At 47.3% G+C, this 24574-nt stretch overlaps 3 protein-coding genes across 3 annotated transcripts; 1 reads left to right on the top strand and 2 right to left on the bottom strand.

The window, feature by feature from the left end:
* Window positions 1-876: 876 nt before the first annotated feature.
* On the bottom strand, window positions 877-13299 carry C922_04584 (hypothetical protein; the record flags this gene model as incomplete). Its single annotated transcript, XM_008820163.1, has 10 exons — window positions 877-1822; window positions 1974-2150; window positions 2324-2392; window positions 2545-2612; window positions 2714-2770; window positions 2911-3021; window positions 3136-3283; window positions 3403-10122; window positions 10230-10745; window positions 10868-13299. The coding sequence occupies 10 exons, from the start codon at window positions 13297-13299 to the stop codon at window positions 877-879; spliced, it is 11244 nt and encodes a 3747-aa protein (XP_008818385.1).
* A 602-nt stretch (window positions 13300-13901) lies between these two features.
* C922_04585 (DNA polymerase alpha subunit A) lies at window positions 13902-19814 on the bottom strand (the record flags this gene model as incomplete). Its single annotated transcript, XM_008820164.1, has 5 exons — window positions 13902-15264; window positions 15390-19053; window positions 19217-19288; window positions 19408-19498; window positions 19746-19814. 5 exons carry the CDS (start codon window positions 19812-19814, stop codon window positions 13902-13904), a joined length of 5259 nt encoding a protein of 1752 aa, XP_008818386.1.
* Window positions 19815-21663: 1849 nt separating this feature from the next.
* C922_04586 (hypothetical protein) lies at window positions 21664-23622 on the top strand (the record flags this gene model as incomplete). Its single annotated transcript, XM_008820165.1, has 1 exon — window positions 21664-23622. One exon carries the CDS (start codon window positions 21664-21666, stop codon window positions 23620-23622), a length of 1959 nt encoding a protein of 652 aa, XP_008818387.1.
* Between the last annotated feature and the right edge of the window lie 952 nt (window positions 23623-24574).

Below are 24574 nucleotides of genomic sequence, written 5' to 3' on the forward strand. Positions count from 1 at the left end.
CGCGTGGTTTATCCCCGTTACAGCCCCAGTGATAACTGGGCTCTTCAAAGGAGGGGCTTCTTCACGAGAGAGGAAATCTACTTCCCAGCGTCGGCTGTAACTGAAGAACTTCGCTATGTAAGAAGGTGCGCATCGCCTAGCATGCGCTATCGTGGCTGCACGTTATGAGGCAACCGTGCCACGCATAGTATGCACCATCGTGTGCGGGCCGTTGGTCGCTCTCTTGAAGTTCCCTTTTTAAGATAACACCAAAAGGATTTTCTCCAAAGCGCGGGAGCCAACTTCACAAGTTCACCACTTGAATGGTGTGAACTGCCCGCTACAGGAAACGCCGAACTGAGCGATTGTGCACTCGAGCTGCGCCACGCGATCGGGTGGGTAGGAGGCCCTCTTCAAATCCTCGCGAAGTCTTACACAGCCGTGGGGGAAATACACCAGAATTGAGAGGCAGCCAGATGAGGCTCCATTAACCTGCTTCCCCATGGGAACAGAGCCTCGTTTCGAAGTAGTCATTTTGGTGACAGTAAGAAGCGGTGACGATTTTTCTTTACGCGGGGAAATGCAACTGCCCCTGTAGAACTGCTAAACGGAACAACTACACGTGCGCACATGGAAGGTGCGGAAATACAAAAAGAAAAAAAGAAAAAAGAAAAAAAGAAAAAAAAGCGAACGTACACACGCATGCGGGACAAGAACAGGAAAATACGTTTATACATTCTTATCTTGACAAAGTTTTTTAAGCAGCGCCAGAAGTGTATATGCATACAGGAGGGGAACATTCGGGCAGGGAAAATTTCCTCTTCCAACCCAGGGGAGCAGAAAGAATGAACAGCCGATGCTTAATCTGCGTAGTCCACTCGCCTGTTTGTTACGTCGCTACACCACTACACCCCGAATTGCCAGAATTTCCCGCGTAATGTTCTCCTTTAGGTTGTCCGGATACTTCCTGGCCAGCGACATGAGCTGTGCAAAGTTGCCGTCCTCGCTTGTGTTGGAGTGCTCCCCTATGTTGCAGCCCTCGTCAATGCGACCAAAGCGCGTTAAGCTCATCCTGCGGGCAGAAGCCTCCTTAAAGGATCTCCTATTCGCGTGAATCAAATTGAAGTTCATCCGTCGATCCTGGTGGAGAAACTTGTATGCCCCAATAATTGTCTTGTAAATGTCATTTTTGCAGATGTTACTGAATAGGAGGCGCTTCATATTTTTGAGGATGCTTGCGTACTGCTGCTTGTCGTGTATGAAGAGGAGGGTGTGCGCGTAGAAGAGGCAGTCGTTGTCGGTGATGTGGAACAGCGCGTCGCGGAGGAAGTCACGCCCGTGGGATGGCTGGTTGGATTTCTCGTCGGTACGATGATTAGCATCTGTTTCGTCAGGTCGCTCGCGAGGCTGATCTCCATTGGTCTCCTCCCACAGGTTGTCCCTCTGCAGAGCTCTCCCCTTCTGACGGCCACTGTACAGCCGCTTCACATGTTCGTAGACATGCCTCCACTTGGTGCGGTACTCCAAAAACAAGTGCACGACGTGGAGAAGGAACATATTCATGTCCTCATTGTTCAGCTTTATCTTAACGTAATGGATGATATCGTCAAGGAAGGAGAAGTTCTTTTCCAACAGGATGCAGAAAAGACAAGCCAGGCAGTACGTGAAGGTGTAATCCCACTGATACACATTAATAACGTTGTCTGCCAGATTGTACTTTTTCTTGTAAACTAAGATCTGTATGCACAGGGAGATCTCCGCTCGTTTGCAGTTAATGATGTTCACTGGGTAACCCAACTGGGCGTTCAGCAATGTCTGTTGTAGGGTTATGAGGTCCATGCATCTGTGGTGTGTACCGGAAGGGGGGAAAATTGTGAGGCAGGTGCACCGTATGTGCACTCGTGTTGAGTAACCATATGTATGTTCATACCGCTTCGGCTATCAGAAGGGGACTCCCTTTTCTCGTGGACGTGTCGACTTATGGAGGGACCTACCTGTGTATCGTGTCAATAGAGACCTGATGATTCAGCCCCTTCTGTGTCTCTCCAAAAAGGATGTTAAAATTGCTGGGGCGATAAAATTTTCTGCTCCCTTTGTGACGGCGGCCGTTGTTAGACATTATAAGGGGTTCGTGGGGAAGTTGCCGTGTGGAGGTAGCTTTCATCTTGGAGCTACCACAAGGGGGGAGGGGGTGCAGGGTTGAAATGGGGCACTATTCAAAATGGCGCTCAGAATGCCGCTCAAGAGGTATGGTGCAAAGATGCATGTCCTCCATTCGAAAAGCAGAGACACAGAGCTAACAGGACTGCTCCGTCGAGCCTCTTAACTGACGAAAGGAAATTACCCCTTAAACGTGTTAGTGATCAGGGTGAGGTTCACGAGGGCGCTGTTCAAGTAGCCATTTTGTGTATCCCTACAAGGAGGAGCATTTAAAAGGATTTTTTTGTTTTTTTTTTTTTTATGGTGGTTTGGATATGGGTGGTTAGTTGTTCTCATCGGAATGGATCCCTCTGAGCGGGCACACAATGGATGATTTCGTGTTTCCCATTTGGCTTCTTCTATTACGTGTTTTGCGCGATGGAGTAGTTGTGTACGCAGAGTATGACCGCATTGAGGTAGTCTCCTGAAAAAACCTGAGAAGTGTTGTGCAGGACAAAATCGTTTACTTCGCTATGTTCGTGACCTTTCGGGGGAGAGGGCATTGGGGTGTCTGAGAGGTTATGTGTGCACCTACCAGGTAGTTGTAGAGTAGGGCGTACATTCGGTGCCGCAGCAAGTGGCAATTTATTTCCTGAGCGAGGAGGGGGGGAAATAAGAGGTTGGTTTATCATTGGTGGGAGGCATGCCAGAGGAAGGTAACTGATGGGGAGAGGACGCAGAGTGTGCGAGCACGACAGAGTTTTCGAAGCGCAACGGAGCGGAGGAACTTACGCGCTGGAAGCAGGGGTCCTCGAGGAGAGACGCGTTCTGGAAGGCTTTGTAAATGTAGTTGTGTCTGCACGCCCTCTTGATGATGCGGCTGAACTGTGCACTGGACGCTCCCTGTAGGGGGGTGGAAGTGGAGGGAGAGCATCACAGCATGAGCGCGGTTTTTCCGCTGTGCAGTTGTGTGGTTGTCCCCACGCACACTAGGTAACGTTCTCCTTTTCGGCTCACCTTCTTTCGGATGATCCTGAAGCAGTTCTTGTACAGGTCACTCTTGGCGCAAACGCTGAGGAGGATGTCCGGCGAAAAGTAGCTCCTCAGGAGGGACAGCCGGCCGCGGTCACACTTGGCTAGGTTGTAACTTGGTAGCCGCAGGCACCTGCATGGAGGGCAATTAGTCAAAGCAGTAAAAGGATAAAGCGGTAAAGAGGCAAATCGGTGAAGGCGGCGCGACAGTCGCAACAAGGGCCACGAAAGCGCCACTGCGGCTACACTTACCGAGAGCCATGAGGCAACAACAGGGACATGACGAAGAGGAAGTTCCTTGTTTTTCCCGCACAGGTTCCGCCATCAACCCGCCCCTTACATTTAGAGAGAGCCATATCTGCACACACCTCCTGGAAGCTCTTCTTAAAGTACTGAGCGGACAAAGCTAAGTTGCTGCTCGGGTGTGCATAGCACAGAGGGAATGAACAGGAGGCATCCATCTCATGGAAGAAGCGCTCATAGTGATTAGCCAACTGAACGGATGAGAAGAACTCCAACACAGGTCTCTGCAAAGAATCGTTGTGTATCATTTTTATGTACTCTTGGAAAAGTTCCAATTTTTGGGCTAACAGATTCATATTTCGATCCACTCTCTTCTGTCTTAAGTAAGTTGAAAATGTGAAGGTCTTTTGTTTGTTCCTAAGTTGGTTTACTCGTGACTGGTCATCCTTCCTCATCATGTTTATCCCACCAATGAGGAGTCTCTTCCTTTTTTTATGGCCCCAATTGATTGTCCCTATTTTGGTGCCTTCTCCTGCTGTTTGTGGGAAGTCACTTGGACGTACTGGACAGCCTCCTAGATCTACTGAGCACTGCTCCACGGGATGCACCCCTTTGTCGATGACCACATAGGGGTTACCTATATGCCCAATGACATATAGAAGGAGCTGCTTCTGTGTGAGGCCTCCTACCGATTGAATATCTCGGCATTCCCCTCCAAAATTCACATCATTGTGGTAGCTGTATAAATAGGAGAAAACTACTCTGGTGAGGAGGTGCCTTCTGACGTAGATCGAGGCGGATGGAGAGTAAATGGTCCGTGCAGAGAAGTCGAAGGTGCCATCAGAGAGTAAGTCCCTTCGGTTTAGTCTGGAAGAAGGAAGAAGGTTTTCACTCCGGTTGGGAACAAATCCCTGGTGGAACAAAGCCACATCATCGCTTCTAACAAGATGATAAGTAACAGAGGGAGCTGCTCCCTTCGAGAGTGAGTCCCTCTTTTTTACTTCGAGCCGCATGTGTCCCAAATAGGTGTAACCCCTCCAGGGGTGGATGCCGCCTCCAGAGCTGACTTGGAGGACCATTTTGTATATCACCCCTGGGTCATGTCTTCGGGCAGCTTTGTCAATGCTGCTGCTGTTACTGCTACTCCTACTACTTCTCCTCCTCAGCAGTTTATAAGTCGGCAACTCATTTATCCCCATGTGATTATTCATCCTCCCCAAGACTTTCACCCCCTTATGTACATTCACATTGGCAAAGTAGGAGAGTAACTTCCTGTATTTCTTGTAAACATTGCTAGAGCAGTGGTACGTGCAGCGAAAGGAAAAAAATAGATTCAGAGACAAGTACAGGTCCATGTTGCACTTGGACAAGAGTGCCATGTAGAAGGCGAGCACGCTGAAGTGGAGCCGCTGCACCTTCCGCAACAGGTGTTCTTCATTCAGCGCGTTCGCTCCCTTGCATCTCATTCTACTGCGCTTCGAAGCATCCCTTTGAGATAGTTCTCTTGTTTGGTCGGCCCTCAACTCACGGGCCACAACTCCTGCCTCATCCACGAACTGCCTATACACACACGTCGCGTGGGCGTACCTATAAACATAAAAGTTGTTGAACTTCTTAAAGGGTAGCACTCCTCTGGGGATGTCTTCTTCTCCGCATCGAAGCAATGACACGATATTTTTCACCATTTTGTATTTTCTGAATCCTCGTTTTGAGCTAGCCAAGGGGAAGAACAAAGTGGGTTCTCCTAACACGCCAAAGGAGTTAACATCATAGATGTAGCAAGAATAGATTCTATGGATCAGTTGGTTACACAGATTGAAGTTCTTCACCTTTAGCAAATCAATCAGATCTTTTATGTCAAGCTTCATGACTGACTTTAGGTGCACTCGGAACCGTAGGCACGTCTGCACATATATCAGCATAGGAAGCAATATACACAGAAGGTTGCTTTCTCTTCTCACTTCTCTGTAGTTTGCGTAAAAGAAGAAACATACTTTATAGAAGGTATACATAAGGATGTTTATGCCCATTTGGGGTTTTCCTCCACTGTTCTGGTTGCATCTTCGTTGTGGTGATTCCTCCGATTTAATGATATTATAATGCCTGATGTATGCTTCATTTCCGCCCTTCCCCTTTGTCTTAACCCGGTTCGCGTTGAGGTGTTTGTGAAAAAACTGGCCGAACAGGCTGAACTTCTTTTTGAACTTCCCATGTGGCAACGTCTCCTTCCCATTGACGCTCACGGGACGATTCACTTGGTGCAGCTTTTTCAGTTTTACGCAGCTGTTGAGGGCGTTCTCCCCCGGCAAGCGAGGAAACATCAGGTCGCACACCCGGTTACACATCCGGTCACACATGCGGTGGCACACCCGGTCGAAAAGCTCCTGTGTGACGCGGAGAAACGTGGCGTACACAAGCTGCGCATTGTATTCTCCACGGATCAACACAGCCAGCTCCAAAACGTATAAACATTTCGACAAGCTGTAGGGAAGGGCGTTCTCTTGGTGAGTCTCTTCTCCGAAGTGTTTCCTCCTCGTTGGATGCTCTTTCCAAAGTCCACCCTCGGAGGAAAAACACTTGGAACAATCAAGATGAATGTACAAAAAGGCGTAACGAAAGATAGTGTGCAATCTAGGTCTGTACAGGTCATTCCTGAGGATGAATCTAATTAAGTCTAACTTATCCCTCCAGAGAAGTGAAAGAATAAGTTCCCTCAGTTTCATTTTTCGCACTGATTGCAACTGCAAGGAGTGCGAAACGAATGCCAACAGGTAGTACTTCTTCACGAAGGTTGTCTCAAAATGGGGAAGGATGAAGGAAAAGAAGTGTTGCATGTCATGGTTGTCTGGATCGTATAGTACACTGCTTAGTAAAGTTTTGACTTCCTTTTCCCCCTCTAGATTCTTCAAAAAGGAAATAATTTTTTTTTTCTTCCTCAGATTGTTGCTCCTCCAGAGATGTACAATGTAAGCTGCGTTGCATTTTCTCTGCAGTCTTAGTATCATCTCCCTTTTGGACACGCTGGTGATTGGACCCAATTTGTAATTGAGGAGAAAGGGGGCATGTTTGAATAGCCTATTTTGCGTGATGAATTGCAGCGTGTCTTTCTCCCCCATTGGTTCGGTCAGAATCGCTTTGAGGATCCTCACCCAGTGGGTGCGTTGTGTTATGAAGCGGTGGACTGGTTTATGGGGGTCTCCACTTTGAGGAATCCTTGCAGTGTGGAGTCTTACCTCAGTGAGGACCCGCTGCACCTTCCTGACCATATGAAGCGCCCTCACGTAGACACCCACCTTGGCAACATTCACAGGCAGGCTGTTTGGGAGTCTCCCAAAAGTGTAGCAGTCGATCTCGTCACAGTTGCGGAGGGTATCCACGAAGATGACCTCGTGTTTCCTTCGAAATTCTTGGCACCTACAATAGGTTGTATTCACGATTAGGATCACCTCTTGCAAAGTCATCCTACTCAATGTGTCGTGATCCTCCATGAATAAATCTACGACGACATCGAGAAGACTCTCCAGAGGGGTTGTCTCGCTGAGGAGGTATGTCAAGAGTTGTTCCTTTTTGGGAGAGGTGCCAGGTGCACTAAATGTTTCCCTTTTTGATTTAAATGGATTATTGGAAGCTTCCTCGCTGGAGGTATTGTGCATTTTACCCAAAAGGGGGGCGTAAAACGTGTTTAGCTTGTTCGTTTGCAGCTTCTCCGTGTTAAGTCCCACGGTTGCCTCCCCCTTGGGTGCCTTCACCAACTGGTACAGATGAAGACAGTCCATGTTATGCTGGTTGTCGAAGATGGCCGCGTAGAGGAGGCACTTCGTGAAGCTGTTCAGGTGTTTCAAGTCGTTGTACTTGAGCCAGTAGACACCCACCCCTCGGCCAGCGCTGCTAACATGGCTAACATCACTATCATGGCTAACCGCCTCCAATACGCTGTTCGTCGAGGCCCCCCTCTCCCTGTGACAGATCCAGAAAATCTTCTTAATAGTGCTATACCTCTCCACGAGGAGTCTATTCAAAAAATTGTACTTGGCTGAGAAGACATATCCATAGAGGGTGTTAAAAATAAATGGGAAGTAGTGGTCGCACTTTTCCAGGCATATGAACAGATTTATTAGCTCATCTTTGTCTTCCATGCTGGGGTTGTCATCAGGGCAGTGCTTCTTCGAGCTACAAAGATGCTGCTCAGGGGAGATCTCCTGGGAGATCTGCTGGGACATCTCAGCAGGGTTACCTCTACGTCGAGGTGGTCCCATTTGCCCATCTGATGGTACCCCCTCCTGTGTGTCAATCGCGTGATGGACGTACTTCAAAAGGAGTAGCTTCAACTTGCACGTTTTTTTCTTCCTTTGTTTTCCCTCGGGGGGAGCCACTCTTCGCTTCACCTGCTCCAGTGCCCCAACGACATCCGTAAGGAGAAAGAGGAACTCTCCCGTTAGGTACTTCTCCTCAGGTTGTTCAGCACATTTCTCTTCCAGGTAGTTACGCCCTAATGGGGATTTCCGAGCAGTCCCCTCTGTATTTGGCGTATCTGTGCGGACAAAAGACGGCGTGAAGATTCTATCTGGTGAGTTCTTCCCCCAATCAAACAGAAACACAGGAAACGTATTTTTCATACAACACTGAGTTGCAATATTCTGGACGAGTACACTGTGGTGATGAATAAAGAAGAGAGAACACATCCTCCTGGCATTGCCAAAGGAGTTACGCAGGAAAAGAGCGAATTTTATCAGCCTGTCTACATTTATTGTTAGAATGAAAAATAGGTTGTAGTTGATCCCCCCCTTTTCATACACAATTTGAGAGTCGGAGAAATTGTCCTTGGACTGGGAAGCGAACTGGTAAAAGCTTTTCTGCGGTGATCTCTCCTCCATTGAGTTGTGCACATATTTAATAAGGATTTTTGCGTAAAGAAAAAAAAAAAACAGATAATTGATGGTAACCCCTTCGTCATTCTCTAGCAGCAGGTGGCAGTACTTATCCAGACACTTGTTCATCTCTTCATAGTTAACGTTTATGTATTTTTTTTTCTTCCTTTTTAAGTTATTGAATCTGAGGAACATGTCCTTTAGGAAGTGCTTTCTCTTGTACAGGTCCACGAAATATTTTTCGATCAATTTGGATTGCACCTTTAGAGAGTTACACTTCAGCAGCAGGTACTTGTTTAGAAGCACTGGTTTCACCATCCGTGGTGCCTTCCTCGAGGGGGGTGTTTCTGTTCTTTGTTGTTTCCACCCATTCTGGTTTTCCCTATTTCTTTCCCCCCAGGAGGGCCTGTTTTTTATGCTTATGAGCACGTGCAGCCGGTCGACGAAGCAGAGGAGGAAGTGGGCCAGGCGCGCGGCGGGGGAAGGCGCATCGCCACGCGTCTTTCCATTCACTTCGGCACGTGTCTTCCCGCTTAGGGCACTGCCCCTGCGTATCCTTCTCCTCACGAAGCGCAGCAGGGCCGCCCCACTCTCCACCGTGTTCGAGCACGACACGCACATGTCCAGAAAGTTATAAAGAGAGAACAAGTCGATACCACAGCTATTCGGCAAGAGATACTTGTTCACCTCGTTCCATCTGTATTTCTCATAGTAAAAAAGCATCATTTGGAAAAAGGGGGTGAGTGACTTCTTCTGAAGTGTGGTCTCTCCTCTCCTGCACCATGACAATATAGGCTGACCCATGTACAGGCTCTTAAAGAGTGTGTTCAATTCGAGGTAGTGCAACAGGTTCTGCAACGAGCTTTTGGACACCTGATTTCTGTATATAAAGAATATGAACATGTTCAGATGATTGTTCCTCCCGTCTGCAACGTTCCTATAGAGATACTCCTGCGGATCGCTGCACATGAGTTCCAGGAAGTACCTCCCGAAGTCGGCGGTCTTGAAGTCGGCGATGTTGAAGTCAGCACTTTCGAAGGGCGCATTCCCTCTATGCAGAGCACCCAAGGGTAGTATCCGCCTGGTGGAGGAGCGCCTCACTGCCTTCCTTCTACGGAGCTTCTTCCTTCTCAGGCACCTCTCCACCATAACTACAAAATTGAAGATGGAGCCTCCCCTTCTCCGTGCGCCACTCCGTTTAGACGTCCCTTTGGTGTGAACTCTGAAGGACGAAATTCTTTTTACTTTTCCTATTAGGTGACTCACCAGAATCCGTTCTGCTGTTCCTCTTGTGGATGGCAGCATGGGTCCTATCCGTTGACGCGATATTTTTCCCTGTGGGGTGGCAGATACAGGGCGCTCAAATAAGCCCAGTTTTTTTGCCCCCTCAGCAGAGTCCTTACTACCTCCCATTTGTAGTACTTCCTTCTGATTACCCCCTTCATTGGAATATTCTCCGATCTGGTACAGCGCTGCTTTTTCTGCATCTTCCCTGCCCCTCATGCACAATCTGTAGGAATCACTTAGAACCCGTCTGAACCCGCTTTTTCCGTTTCTTGACTTCACATGTATGCCTCTACACTTTTGGATGAAGACAAACAGACGGACATACACATCGCATACAATTTGCATTAACAAACATTTCAAGTTGGATAAAAAGAGAGATTTGTCTTCCTTGATGGATCTCAGCTTATGTGACAGAAAGTGTATAGTCCACATGAACAGCTTTGGCTTCATCCCTTCCTGTCTACTGTGTATGCACTGGAAGAGGAGGACAGTTATGTAGAGGAGGGCTTTTACGCGGCACTCTCGGTAGCTTATTAGTTTGTAGTAGGTCCTGATCTGCTCCACGTTTCTGCGCCTGTATGGGAGAAGAAGTAACGTAGTATATGGGGTGGAAGAATTACCCTAGCGTGTGGTGAGCAAAGTTAACAGACGGAAGGGTCCACACCCACTCGAGTGACTTACCCCTGCAGGCAGAGAAAGACACTCCTCATTGATGCGTAAAAAAGGAGGAAGTTCGTATTCATTCTTGTTTCCCGCCTGTACAGGTCATTCTTAATGTTACACCGACCCATCTGTGCCATTTTCGCGAGAAAGGAGTATCCAACATGCGGCAGCAGGTTGAGCTGATTGAGTAAAGCGGCACTGGATGACTGCTTGAGTGCGAGAAAAAGCTCATTCTCTGTTAATCTGTGTTCCTGCGATCCGTGGTTTACTGTCCTCTTCTGTTTGTGCAAATGGTAGTGATGGGAGGAGATCCTCACTCTCACCTTCATGTCTTTTATGTAGTTGTAAAGGTACAGATTGTTCCTACTGGCCTTCATCTCTGAGAGGCATTTTCGTTTCACGTGGACATCCATGGCATTCTCCAGGCAGAACAGCACGCAGAGGTTTTTGAGCGCCTTAAAGTTGTGAAGTAGTCTGTCCAGATGGAGGAACTCGTGGCTAGCCATATGCGCTTCGCAGAGGTCGAACAGGTAGCTGAGGTTCGGAAAAAAAAAAAACAAAAATTAAAAAAAAAATAAAATAAAATAGAAGATGTAAAATGAATTACGGCCATGTGGGGTGGGTCAGATCATCTCATGAAGGGATCTTTCAATTACCCGAGGAAGTGGACGCCCCTAATCCGTGAGGTGTTGAGACAAGACAGGAGATCCTCCTTCCCCCCACTGTGCACGAGAGAGTACATCACGTGAGAGTACAGGACGCTCGTGTGCACCCAGCGACAGTACAGATCGTCTGCATAGTTGAACAGGTGAAGAAGTACATTGACAACTAGGCCTTCATCGGAACAGCGAAACGTGTTCGTAGACATAAGTATATCATAAATGACGCTCTTCTTGTGATTAGCATTTTGGATCGTCCATTCTTTCCTTTTATCTCTCATTTGATGGAGGTAAAAAAAAAAGATGGCTCGTATGTGTGAGTAATTAATGGGTAGGTGGAGGACGACTCCCCTGAGGAGGATTTTGTAAAAGGTGACATCCTCTCTGTTTTGATTCTTCTTCTGCTTCCGATTCCACTTCTCTCTGTTTGGTGGGTACTCCGGACAGTGGCCAAAGTGGTGAACTGCGCCTTCGTCACCGTTGTAGTGGAAGACGAGGAGGACCAGCCAATCGTAAACTTTGTGCAGAGCCTTTTGAGCGAGATGGAGATTCTTTGGGGGGTTGATTCTCAGGTGTTTCTCCCCCCTGTTGATCCTTACATTGGTGTGATCAGATGAGTCAAGTGGGTACTCTCTCCAGTGAGTATCTTCCCTGGTGGATTCTCCACCTGTGACACACCCCACATTTGCAAAGCAAAGGGAGAAGAAAAAAACGTTGTTCACAAAAATGTGGTTAAACTTGAGCAGGTATAAAAAATTGTAGTAATTCACCAAGTCCTTTCTTTTTAACTTTTCCACCAAGACATCCATGTAGATGTTAACTATACCGTAGTATAGCTGCATAAATATGAAGTAGCAATTTTTTATCAATTTTTTATCAATATGTTTCTGTTTTTTTTCTTTTTTTCTCACTAGGGTGAGTAACGTCTCCTCCCTTGTCTTCGTTTTTGTCTTCGTTTCAGCCTGTGTCTCCGTCTCCGCCTCTGTCTCGAGTGGTACGTCCTCCTTGATGGGGTTCCGTCCTTTCGTGGCGCTTTCCCTAATCTGCATGGAAACACCCTCTTCGCGAGCTGCCCCCAATGATGGGGTGCCATCTGATCTATCCTGCAAATAATTGCTACCCACGGAGTGACTCCAATTGGAAAGAAAAAGAAGACTCAGAAGGAAATCAAAAAAGGACTGATTTAGACACAAGGTCTTAAGTAGCTGGACGGCTAGGGCAGGGAGAAAAAACACCAGGTAGAAAACCTCCCGATAAAGTGAAGTCACAACGTTGTGTTGCAAAAAATAATGTGTCTCTTCTTCAAAGGTGTTTATGTAATTATATATGGGCGCCTTATTAATGATGTGAAGCGGGGGGATATATATTATGTGCATGGATGGGGTTCCTTTCTCTTTGTTTTCCTTCTTTGCATTGTTACTTTCACGGTTTGGCGAAACTACATTGACACTGGGTCTGACCCGGTGGTCCTTCTCACCATACACCACTCTGCAGCTCTGAAGAACGAGCTCGTCTATTTTATGTAGCTGATCTGTTTCTCTCACTTTTAGACGATAAGACTGTTTTGCTCTTCTGTTGGGAGAGTTATCCATGGGGGGGGTGCTCTTTTCCTGGGGAGGACGTCCTCCGGTTGGCGCGTTGAACGGCACAATGCGGTTAAATAAGTCCAGGAGGTGCCATTGTCCCCGATTGCAGTCCCGCCTGTTTCTCCGCTTCTGTCTCCGCTTCTGTCCGGACTTCCGTCCGCGCTTCCCCCTTCCCAAGAGCAGCTCCCCCGCCTTCAGGTGCAGATAATATATCCGCCTTAGACACTGCACTGTATCCAGTGAAAAGGAAAAAAACGAGGGGTCTTCGAATGCGCAGAGGTAGTATTCTCTGTGCACAACTATGGTTGCCAGAAGAGCGTCGAAGGCAATTTTCCTCTGCAGCTGCTTAGGCACATACTTCTTTCTCAAGAGGGAACGAATCTGGCGGGGCAGTCTCGGGACGCTTCTCCATGGTTGAGCTGCGAGGTGTCCATTCCTCACCCCAGAGTTTAGTAGGTTCCGAAGTATCAAATCAACAAACCGGTTGTAGTCCCGTGCCACCTTGAGTAGGAAGTGTGCACTGGATTGCTCCTTTGAGAAAATCTGCAGAGGAGAGCAGCCATAAGTTAAAAACCTTCTCATGAACTTGATAGTCTTCTTTAAGTAGTAGACCTTCTCCTCTCTCGAGAGGTCCCTTTTGCTGTCCCTTTTGCTGTCCCTTTTGCTGCTTCCTTTGCTACCCCTTCTGCTGCCCCTCGTGAAGTCATCCCCCGTCAACAAGCACTTAACCACCAGATGGTGTAGTAGTGACCGAGCCAGCTCATACTGTGACAAGTTTATGTAGTTGGCTATGATGGTAAAAATTGCCTTCCGGTTGGTTTGGGATAGGAAGGAGTACTTCATTTTGTGTGTTGTGTGCTGGCGGAAGGCTTTCCTATGGAGGGGCTTGCACAGGCAAGCACATTTATAGTACATTCATAGTACATTTATAGTACACTTAGAGTACACCGATAGTATACCTATGTGTGCGTGAAGAAGCTGAGAAAGGAGTGTTTCACCCTGAGAGGCAGCCAAATAAGGGTTTCACCTTCCCAGTGGAGATTTCCACACACAAAATTACGGGAAGAGAAGGGCAGCGCCCCCAAAAGGTTACTCATCTTAGCATAGATTGAATGGAAAACTATTTTTTAGGGGAACTTATCTGAGTGGCCATTTGCACACAGTCCACCCTTTTCCAATTTAAAATTTTTCCGAGGTTAAGCATGTTGAGAAAGCGCCGAAAGAACAGGAAGAGGAAAGAAGAGGAAAAAAAAAGATAAAAAAAAAAAAAAAAACTGCACTATGGGGGGGGAGTAAATATCAAGGAAGGTATACCCCGTGCGGCGCACAAGGGACGGCTCCTCATTGGAGTGCCCCCATGTGTCTGCGCAGCGAGGCTAACGCTCCGCCAGGACGGCCAACTTCGTAACCCCACCAACTTCACAGCACCGCCAACAGCGACAACTTCACAACTCCGCTATCTTAGAACTGAGCGGCTGCTGGAAGATGGAGAAGATCTTGTCGAAGTAAATCTGCGCGTACACGTCGTTGTGCACGAGGCTCTGCAAGGACTGGCGAATGGTGTTCCTCTCCTCGTTGTAGTTAATGCAGAACTGACTGTTCTTCAAATTCAAGTAGGTGAGAAAGTTGGAGATATTTGGATACTTCATCTGTAGCCCCTTCGTTATGGTAATCCCGAGTTCCTTCTTGTTGCATATGTCGTCGTAAGCCTCCACCTTGATATTTTTCTTCCCTCCTTTCTGGTCGCTAAAGATGTGCGTTTTGAACTTATCATCAACGCAGACATAAACGAGGACGTCAGATGCGTAGGGGGTTCCTCCATCGGGATGGTTCGCAGCGGGGTGTCGATCTAGCTTCTGCTCAGCGGTGTGTCCGTATAGCCTCTCCTCAGCGGTATGTTGGTCTAGCTTCTCTGCATCGGCAGTGTCGCCATCCCCAGCGCTGGGCGCCCGGCGAATCTTCCCCTCGACGAGGCGTTCCGGAACTTCCCTCAAATTGTCCTTGAGCAGAAAGAGAAAATACTCCAGCATGAGATAAATATACTTCTTCGAAACCAGGGGCTTCAGGGAACCCTTGGGATTTTCGCAATTGGGGCTTGGACAATCCTTAGACTCTTTAAGAAGCACACGTCTCGTCTTCACCAAGCAGGTACTACACACGTAAAGCTGTTTGTAGAAGGTAGCAAATAAATGGTAAACGAAGGAAAAGATGTAATTCCGTATCTGTTCGATCGAGAAATACCTAAGGCAGTTATTGCATCGAAAGTATTTTATGAAGATGGCTGGCTTGACATTGTGTGTACAGTATGAACAGGTCAGGTAGCCCTTCAAGTGGATGTCCTTGAATCTCTCTTCTGACTCGTTTAGTAACGATAGGACATTTGCTTCCTGATAATTTTCTTCAATCTGGAGCTCAGTTTTTATTTCCCTGACATCGAAGATGTTAAAACAGGAAGCCAACTTCTCTGCACTGGTTCCTTCGATGTACTGACATAGTCGATTGATAGGAGAAAGGATCTGGTTCCTAATGTAGTAGTCCTTGTCGATCTTCATATTATGCTTTTGTATTTCGCTGACACTGAAACAGCAGAGGGAATTGCTCAGCTTCTCGTTGCCCGACTTGTTGAAAAATCTGGAGGCGTCCTCGCTCGTGCACACACAGTATTGGATCTCCTTATTGACGCTGATATTGTAGCCGTCTTTCATCATGCGCTCCGCCACCAGGACGTGCCCGAGGGAGTTTTTCTCCTGGTACTCGCTCACGTTCTTGGTCAGCTTCTTCGTGATCACGAAGAAGTCCAGGTCGAACCTGCGAGGGGGAGCAGAAGTGGGAATTGGAGAAGCGGAGAAGTGGAAATGCAGCAAGGCGAGGGCAATAAATTTACGCGGTGCTGCATTGCCCCTACGCTCCTCCGTACACTCCGCTTGACTTACTCGTCCGCTTGGATCCGCTGGTGCACTCCGCGCAGGTACTCATGGATCTGCTCCGAGAGGTCGTTTTCCATGGGGAGCTCCGTGTCGCCAGCGCCCGCTCCAGATCCCTGGCCATCCTTGCTACTAAAAATGATCTTCAACACGTCATTCCCAATCAGTTTTGAAATTTTACTAAAGTCCCTTTTGATAAAATTGATTCCCTTCATTTCGTATTCACACCTCTCCATGTTGGCATCCATGACCTTTGCACAGGCATACTTCTTCTTTTTCAGAAGGAGGAGTTTACTAAAAATACACTCGAGGTCTAGTTCGAGCCTCTTGTAGCTCTTGTTCACGGTATTTTTAATGATGTGGGCTAATCTAAAGGCCTCTTTGTAGTTATTCACTCCGTGCGCCTTTATGCCTGTGTCTATCATGATCGAATCGGTGTCTCCATAAATCACCTTCAAATTGAATTCCCTCTCCACTCTAGACTTGGTGTGCTGGAGTAGGTTCCTTCCCTTGAGTGTAATAAACGAAGCGATGTGTTTAGCGTAGAAACGGTTGTTTGTATTTCCAAGGCAACCATATATGCTATTACTGATAAGTTTTATGGATAGGGACTGGATTAGGAGGAGTTCTTTCTTCTCCTTGTTCTTTTCATTTGCGATTAGTTTTTTTATGAAGGCTCTCTTCTCCACAAGATTTTTAAGGATGGAGGGTAGAATACCCACCTTGGTTCTGTCAAAGTCTTCAATTTCGATGGCTTCGCTTGGGGCGAGAGCCTCCCCCGAGTCCGCTTCCGCCACGTCTGTGGAGTCCGCCAGATCGCCTATCTCCTTCGCGGTGTCATCCCCGTAGGCGGCGTCAGTCCTGTTTGAGGCTGCCACCCCGTTGGAGTTTTCCACCCCGTTGATGACTTCCCCATCGATGTGGCTACTTCTCTCCTTCAATGTGCTGAAGCAGACGTTGTACTCGATGATAATAGACGGGTAGAGGCTGTTAAAGTCGAGGTAGAGGACGAACGTGTCGTAGTAGCCGCAGAGGGGGTCCAGTACGAGTCCCCCCGAGTACTTTGCCGCAGCTTTGTTTTTTACTTGTTCGTTTTCAATCTTTTTAATTCTCTTCTTAACCACAGGGGTGATGAACTTCTTCCTGTTATACTCGTGGAGAAGAAAGTATTCAATCCTCTCGCTGGTGTAGCATAGTAGACTCCTGGCCCAGAGGTAGCCACTTAGTTTGGTGAGGTCTCTAGTCTTCTCGATGATCTGCAGCACTTTGCACACGTTTGATATTTCTTGCACAGAGAAGAGCTGGCTGTGTATATACATGTTCAGGTGATTTTCGAGGATTTGCTCCGCGTCGTACAGGTGGATGTTGCTGCAGTTCAGCAGGTTGATGTTGTTCACGGAGAAGTCTTTGTAGACGTTGGGGCGGGGAGCACTGGGGGAAGCGGCGTCGGTCGAGTTGGACGCATTGGCCGACCGGCCCCTGTCCTGGAATTTATTCCTGACGCTGTCGATAATCTCGTCCATGCTGTAGCTGGTGAGCTTGATCAAATCCTTGCACAGCATGTAGATGTCCACGATAAGTCTCCCCTTGATATGCTGAATGATATTATACATGGACCCGGTGCTGCTGGTGCCGTTGAACTTATTGACTTTCATTTTGTCGTTCTTCTTGAGCTTCTTCTTCCTGCTCAGAAAATCTGCGTTTAGATTATGCACATTGCATCGATGTATGAGGAACTCCAAGTCGAAATTCAAAATGTTGTAGCCGATATAGATGTCCGTGTCGAGGGGTCTCAATTTTAGGAGAAAGGCATCCAGGAGGTTCTTTTCCGAGTCGAATATCTTGGCGTTGTTCTTATTGTATGTAAAGAGCGTTTTTTTTTTTTCCGCCTTGGCAGATATGCCGCAGAAATTGATATACTTCACCCCTCCTGCGTCTACCATGGAGCAGATGCTGAACACCTCGTGGTGGTTCTCTTCGTTCAGGAGCGACACCACCTTGATAATGACTTTGTTCAGGTCCAGATCGATCAGGTGGCTGATCCCCCCTGTGGTGACGTCCCCCTTTTTGTGCGTCTCGTCAGGGGTGGGAGCACCGCTGTTGCCACCGCTAACCGGGATAATCTCCGCACTCCCAGGGGATACCTTCCCCTCGAGCCGCTTCTCCACCGGGTAGACGTTCTTCCAGTTCGCAGTAGTGCAGTCGAAGTAACAGTAACTCAAATTGTTGCTCGGGTTCATCTTCATCCCCTTGACCTTCACCCAGCAGGGGAGCTTCAAATTCTTCTTAATGATAAAATTTTCTATGATGTCCTCATTGCAGCAGTAGAAGGCGGAGTAGGTCCTTCCAGACATGTACCTGTCGCTGATCGGGTCACAGTTGTACGTGTAATAAATCTTCGCATACACATCTTCATCACTCGAGCTGAGATTCAAATTTCTGCGCTTCACGATTTTGCACTTGATGCTTTCAATGCTGTGGTGCTTCCTCACGGCTTGGAACTCCTCCAAAAAGTCGGACATAATGCATGTGTTGTAATTCTCGTGCCCATACTTTATTTCGAGTCCATCTTTTCTATAAATCATATTTTTCGACAACAGGAAGTAGTAGCATCTGTACATGTCCTCAATATATATGCTCACGCTTCTATACAGCTTAAACTTGGACCTGGTCCTTCCGAACAGGATGATGCTGTTTCTGTGCTTGCATATGTCGAAGAGGTATACGTTAACAAACCCACTTTCTTCATTTGCGACTAGCTCATCTGGTTTGTTCTTCAATCCGATAGCTCCGTTTAGACGACTCGTCTGCTGTTCCTGTTCCTCTTCCCCGTCGCAGGTGCTTCCCCTCGGTTCGTTCCTCATTTTGTGCGTCATGGGAGGAACGTCTCCCATTTGTAGGAATGTCTCTACGGGGTGGTTTTCCTCGAGCCTCGATACAATGCTACGCTGATCAGATTGTTGTCCCTCTGGGGTAGTATCCTGTTTGATACTACTGAGAAGTACATATTTTTCGCTTCCACCCTTTGCACCTTCTTCCTCCCCTTTGCAACTCTCCGTTGAACTTTCCCTTGGGGTGTGCTTAGTCTTTTCTGGAGTATCTCCCCCTAGATTGTCTTCCACTGCGAGCACTATCCTCTTCTTGTTTCTCTCCTGTGTCACTTCCCCATCGAGATCGTCTTCGTCCTCTAAAACGGTACACTCAACACTTTCGTGACACTTTTCCTTCACTTGCGCTTTTATCTGCTCATCTGTTCCTTTCGCACGAAGAACAGGGTTGTAGCCATTTTTTCTCTCCGCATGTACGGTAGCGCTGCTTGGGGACACTCCAGAGGGGTGATGCCTTCCGGAAGGAACATCACCGATCGAACTGCCTCTAAATTCACTAATATGCGTATTCCTATTACTACTATGGATGATCTGCCTAATATGACATCCTTCTTTTTCACTACGATCCCTTTCGTAAGAGTCTCTTGTCTTCCTCTTCGTGTTGAAATTGTCCGACTCGCTGCCACTAGAAGACGAATTCGCGTCCATCAATCGTTCGATGTTTTTTGCCTTCGATATTTCATCCTTGCTTAATTTACCTGTCGAGAAGGTCTTCTGGATCTTTTTTTCTCGGATGAAATCGTCTATGGGGGTGTTCCTCTTGGCCTTGATTTCCTTCTCGGCCGCTGGTGGTTGGGGGGAGGAGGAGCAGAAGAAAATGATGAGCAGGCGGCGGATGCAGAAGGGGGAGATGCTACAGAGGAAGGTGTCATTGCGGAGGAAGACTATATAAACACGTGATGGCCTTCTCCACCGTATACCCCACTCTCCTTCCACCGCGCCACTTACCCCTCTTCCGAAGAAGGGCGTAGTTAATATCCTCCACGATTACGTCATCGCTGGAGTCGAAGTCCTTGTCTCCTGCGAAAGGAACAGAGGGGAGCAGTCACGTGGGAAGCAGTCACGAAGAAGTCATCCCAAAGGGAACAAAACCAAGAGAAACATATTTGTGGACACCCCTTTTTTTCCTGAGTGGTCACCTCCTACGATGAAGTCCTTTAGAGAGTTCTTGTTTTCAACGTATCCTTCTTCGTCTACCACTTCGTAAATGTCGTCATTTTTGTTTTTCACCTGTGAGGGGGGAGGAGAAGCAATGAACAGAGGGAAAGAGAAAAGGTGGGCGCCTCCACCACAACACCCCTATGCATCAAGCTACTTCTCAACTGTCAGCATCTTTCGATTCACACAATTTATGGCTTCTCTCTAGCCACTTCTCCGGAGCGATTCTCACAAGTGGAGTCATTCACATGGTGTTTACAACACACAGAAGACGAAAAACCCAGTTGGGGAAGCCGTCACACAGTATCGTCACACTTACCTCGTAAAAATCCGTCGCCTTGCATTCTTTGGACCTCTGCTTCTTCAGCTTGTCGAACACATTACTCATGTTGGCGGCTCCTGGGGTGGTTGCGGTCGTACCAAATTTCACCTGCTAGCGAGGCGACACTTTCTGCTCTAACGGACAGCAGGCCCCTCTTGCGGACGCCTGTGGGTCTTCCGCTCGCCCCTTTCCCTCGGGCTAGCCCAAAAGCCGATGAAGTGAACACGGCAGATTATCAACTCGAAGGAAATGTCTGCTACTCCCTTCGGCGTCAGCCTTTTCGAAATTGTGTACGCCTTGGGTGCCCATGTAAGGATGTACAAATATATGCATGTGCATATTTGTGTACACTTGGGTGCTTCTATTTTTTTTTTTTTTTTTCCATGCTTGCGCGAAACGCCTCCCGCTCGCGCCGGATCGCTCAACTCATGGTGTGAGAAAAAAAGGTACAAATTATGTACTGAGAAAAAGAAGGTCACGTGGTGATGCCGATGCGTTGTGTGGATAGCTATGCAAACACACCCGCGGAGCTCACAGGGACGAAATTCTCCCAAATCTAGTTCACATTTGCCTCGCCTCGCCGTGCACATTTTGCGCGAGAGCCAACCACAGCGCCGCGAGAATTGTTCCCCCTTATCTTTACCTCGCAGTCACACATCGGATGCATTCGAAAGAAAGCGCTTAAGGGTATCCTGCCTATGCACACCAGCGCGTTCTCTTCAGTTGCGCGAATGAGTATGAGGAAAAATCGCATCTCAGAAGTAAACCCTGAAATGTACTCCGGAAGGTTAGAGCAATATTCTCCCTCAGCTTCACCTTTGCAAAAATAACGAAGCGCGTTATGTACAGGCTCACTCTGTTTGTCTTTTTTAATTTTTTTTTTTTTTTTTTTGCAACCACTTGAGAGGAAGTTTCTCCCTGAATTGAACGTAAAACTTGCACATGGCGCAAGTTTCGTTTTACTAGGTTAGGATTTTTTTTATCGCATACGAAAAGGTGGACGAGAGTGTAAAGGGCGTGTAAAAAAGGAGCATGTAAAGGACCACGTAAAGGGGTGTGTAAAAAAGGAGCATGTAAACGAGCGTGTAAACGCGCGCGTGAACTGTTTCCCTTCTCCACTTTGCTCCTCTCTCAGTTTTTGCGGTACGCCTCACGCTTCCGTATTGATTGTTCTGGGCACTCCCTTCGAAGTGTCACGTATTTCAGATCGAGGACGCCAATTGGCGCACGAGAGTTAAAGCGTTGCCAGCATAACGCGCAAAAGGGCTGACTTTTCCAATTTTAACCTTCTCGCAATTTTTAGTAAAGCGTTCATTTTATTTTTTTTTTCTTGCAACTTGCTTTTTCATTTTGGCTAGTCTGCCAATTTGAAATTTTTTTTTTCTGCGTTTTATTGCCGCTCATACCATTTTGGCTGTTTTCTTTTACTATTTCCCTTCTTGGCGGCCTCTTGGTACCCATATTTTCCCCCTTTCATGCATAACACATTCGGGATTTTTTTTTTTTCGCGCGCTCCGAGTGACTGGCAAATTGAGGAGATGCAAACGCGCGCAAGGAGATTTAGCAGAATTAGGGGTATATTTACTTCAGGACATGTTTAAAAGAAGGGAAGCAAAACGAATAAGATTATTTACCTGAACTGCTCATGCGAATGCGCGGCTGTACATGCGCTTTGGTATGCATATCTGTTCCAGCCCCCGGGTGAGACCTTCATGGTTGTGTGTGTAAAAAATTGCGACCGTTGTGAGGGCGCTGCGAGTTTTTTCTTTTTTTTTTGCCAATTAGCTTGTTTGGCGCGTTCACTCGTTCTCTACTATCGCCCGTGCGGCATGGTCCCCTGAGCGTTGCCAACATTGCATCGCCAGACTAGTGTAGCCCAACCTCTGCCACCAGCTACTTTCTACGCTAACCCAAAATGGTAAATTTCGGCGAAAACGGGAGAACCAGGCTGAGCGAAATGAACGTCCTCCAAAACGAAATGCAGGAGATAAACATAAACGACAGTGGCTCCAAGAACGACTACGACGATAACACTTACAATGACGCGAGCACGTGTCACGACAGCAACATGGTGTGCAACGAGAATGGCTCCTTCAGAGGAGAATTTACACCCATCAGAAACGATAACAACAATTCATTTACCGAGGGAACAGGTCTAACCGAGGAAGAAAGAGAAGAAGAGCCAAGCGGATGCAATGACAAGGAGTCAAAAGAAGTGCTCAATTGTGATTATTGCAACAAGCATGTGTATGCACAGGTGAAGACGTATACCCCCACCTTTGTATACCTCCTCGTAATCATTTTGTTTCTCTTGATCTCTTTCTTCACGATATTTTTAATACCTCTGTTGTATTTAACTTTTAAGCAAAAAAAATACACCTGCCCCCTCTGCAAAAAGAACTTAAAATCAACTGAAAAATTAATTCAAGTGAAGAGAGAAAATCAAATTTTAACTTTCCAGTTCCCCAAATGTGCAATAATAATTTCAGCAAAATATTTGGTTCTATTCCTATCTCTCATTTTTTTAATTTTTTTTTTTTACATCCTAAGAATTTCAAGCAATTTTAACTTAGACAATCTAGCCAAAGGTCCCTACATAACGGCTAGCTGGATGGACTACCTGGAAGATTGTGGACACAAGTCACAACTGAGAAATAAGTTTAACAGCATTCACAATTTTAGCATCAAATATGATGGGTACACAATTATATGGAGAGGACAGTTTCATCAAATAAAGGAAGGTTTCTTTAATAGCAATTCTTTGTTCATTCGAATGAACCCTTCGGAGTATCGTTACGACAAGCCTGACATCAGGGCTCTTTTCACCGACTCCCTAATTGCACAAGTGGAAAATTTACAGAAAAATGACTTAATTGAGTTTGAGTGCACTCTTATACAGATTAGCAAAAATAGAAACCCACATCTGTGCATCTTGTGGAATGTCACTTTGATCGAGAAATTCCAGCAGACCAACTTCAACGTCGTCGATTTTGTAAAGCACATGACCATTCTGGACATGATTAACAATAGCTCTAATGCGAATCCATTTTTCATGAATCTGAACAATAAGAACGGCGAGATGAAGCGCTCAATCAAGATTGTGCACCTCGCGCAGGGCGGGTTAAGCGGGGGGTTAGGCGGCGGGCTGGGCAATTCCCTCGAAAGTGGCCACCTCGGGGACGGCCTCTCCGACGCGAACTTATTCGAGACGCCCAACGTGCTGCGCACGACGGACGAGTATATTTTCAATTTGGGGGGCAACCAGATGAACCCTAGCCTCACCCGGGGCGTGGGGAGCGGCTCTAATTTTGCCTTTACGCAGGATGTGAGATCAAGTGGGAAGTTTAGTCTTCGCGATTTTGCGACTCGAATGGGAAGCAGGAAATCGGGGGTACGCTTCACGGACGACGAAGACGACGAAGAGGAAGAAGAGGTGGAAGATTATGACTTCGACAGTGAGGACGATAAAGACTACGACTTAGACGACATACAGGCTCTGAACAATGTTTATGGTGACCAAGCGGATGGGAGGTTCGACCCGTTTAATCGTGTCCAGTTCCGTGCACAAGGCAAAAAGAATGCAGAATCCATCTCAACCTTGCAGAAGTCTAAGTATGGGAACAGTGCGGCAGGGCTCTTGACCGAGCAGCGCGCAACGGAGTATGAGCGGGACACCCACGAGGAAGGATCAGCAGCCGGGGGGGCGCCAGGCGAGGGAACAACTAACAGTGAAGCCCCTATGGACAAAGCAGCGAACGACGGATCCATCAAAAGTGGAGCCCAAGAGAAGGAAACCACCAAAAGCGAAGGCAGCGAAAAAATCACGCAAAAGGACCCTAATGTAGATGGCTCTAAGGAAACCTCCCGCGAGTGAGGAGCGCAGAAGAAAGATCGATCAACTGTCAAACGACAAAAAGCACAAATGAGGGACAAATGTGGGACAAATGTGGGACAAATTCAGTGAGAGGTTCCGCCACCGAAATGGGAAGGCGCGGAGTGTCTGCCGCGTATGGTTGGAATGATTTTTTCCCGTTATGCTGTGTATATTGTGTGCAATATTGCGCATTCTTATTCCTTCGCTTCCTTTCCTTACTCTCCTTCTCTTCGTACTGTACCTTTTATTTTTATTTTCAATTTTTTTTTGTGGTCATCTAATAGTGGAAGGTAGAAATGGGAAGCCTGCTGAAGCACAACCAATCCAGTGCGGCAACCTGTGCACACTTGTGTATATATTATTTACGCATACACATAGAGGAAGCAGGGGGGGGAGTTCTCCCCAACATAGTCTCTCCCTACGAAGACGTGACAGTGGTCAGTACATGTCCTGCTGTTACTTATATTCGTGTGAGCTCTGCGCCACTCCCGATCCCCTGCGCACATGTACACACAAATACACAGACAGGAGATGGCACCCTCCTCCCCCCCCTGTAGTCATCTTAGGGGAAGCTGCTGTCTCCACTGCGTTCTTTGTTTCTATGCCTCCCGTTTGTGTTTCGAAAGGAGAAGTAGAAGGTGGAGCGGAAATCGAGACAGAAGAGGATAGGTGCGGCGATCTCGGAAAAGCCTCTAGTGGAAAGGGCTTTCCCATGTTGGTGGTAACTTTTGGAGGGAAACAGCGTAGCCTGTGTCTACTCCGCTGGTTCCTCTGCACCTTTGTCAATTTAAGTGGCACTGTGTTAGACACTCTCCTTCCTCGTGTTGTGCACTTTTTACTATCATTTTTTTTTCTTTTTTTTTTTTTTTTTTTACCTCCTTTTGCCTCTGCCCAATTTGTGCGAGCCCTTCTTGCTGCGTGGCTAGCATAGGCCCCCTATATTGGAATTGCC

The sequence above is a fragment of the Plasmodium inui genome, assembly GCF_000524495.1.
Source record: "Plasmodium inui San Antonio 1 unplaced genomic scaffold supercont1.25, whole genome shotgun sequence".
Classification (NCBI taxonomy): Eukaryota; Apicomplexa; class Aconoidasida; order Haemosporida; family Plasmodiidae; genus Plasmodium; species Plasmodium inui.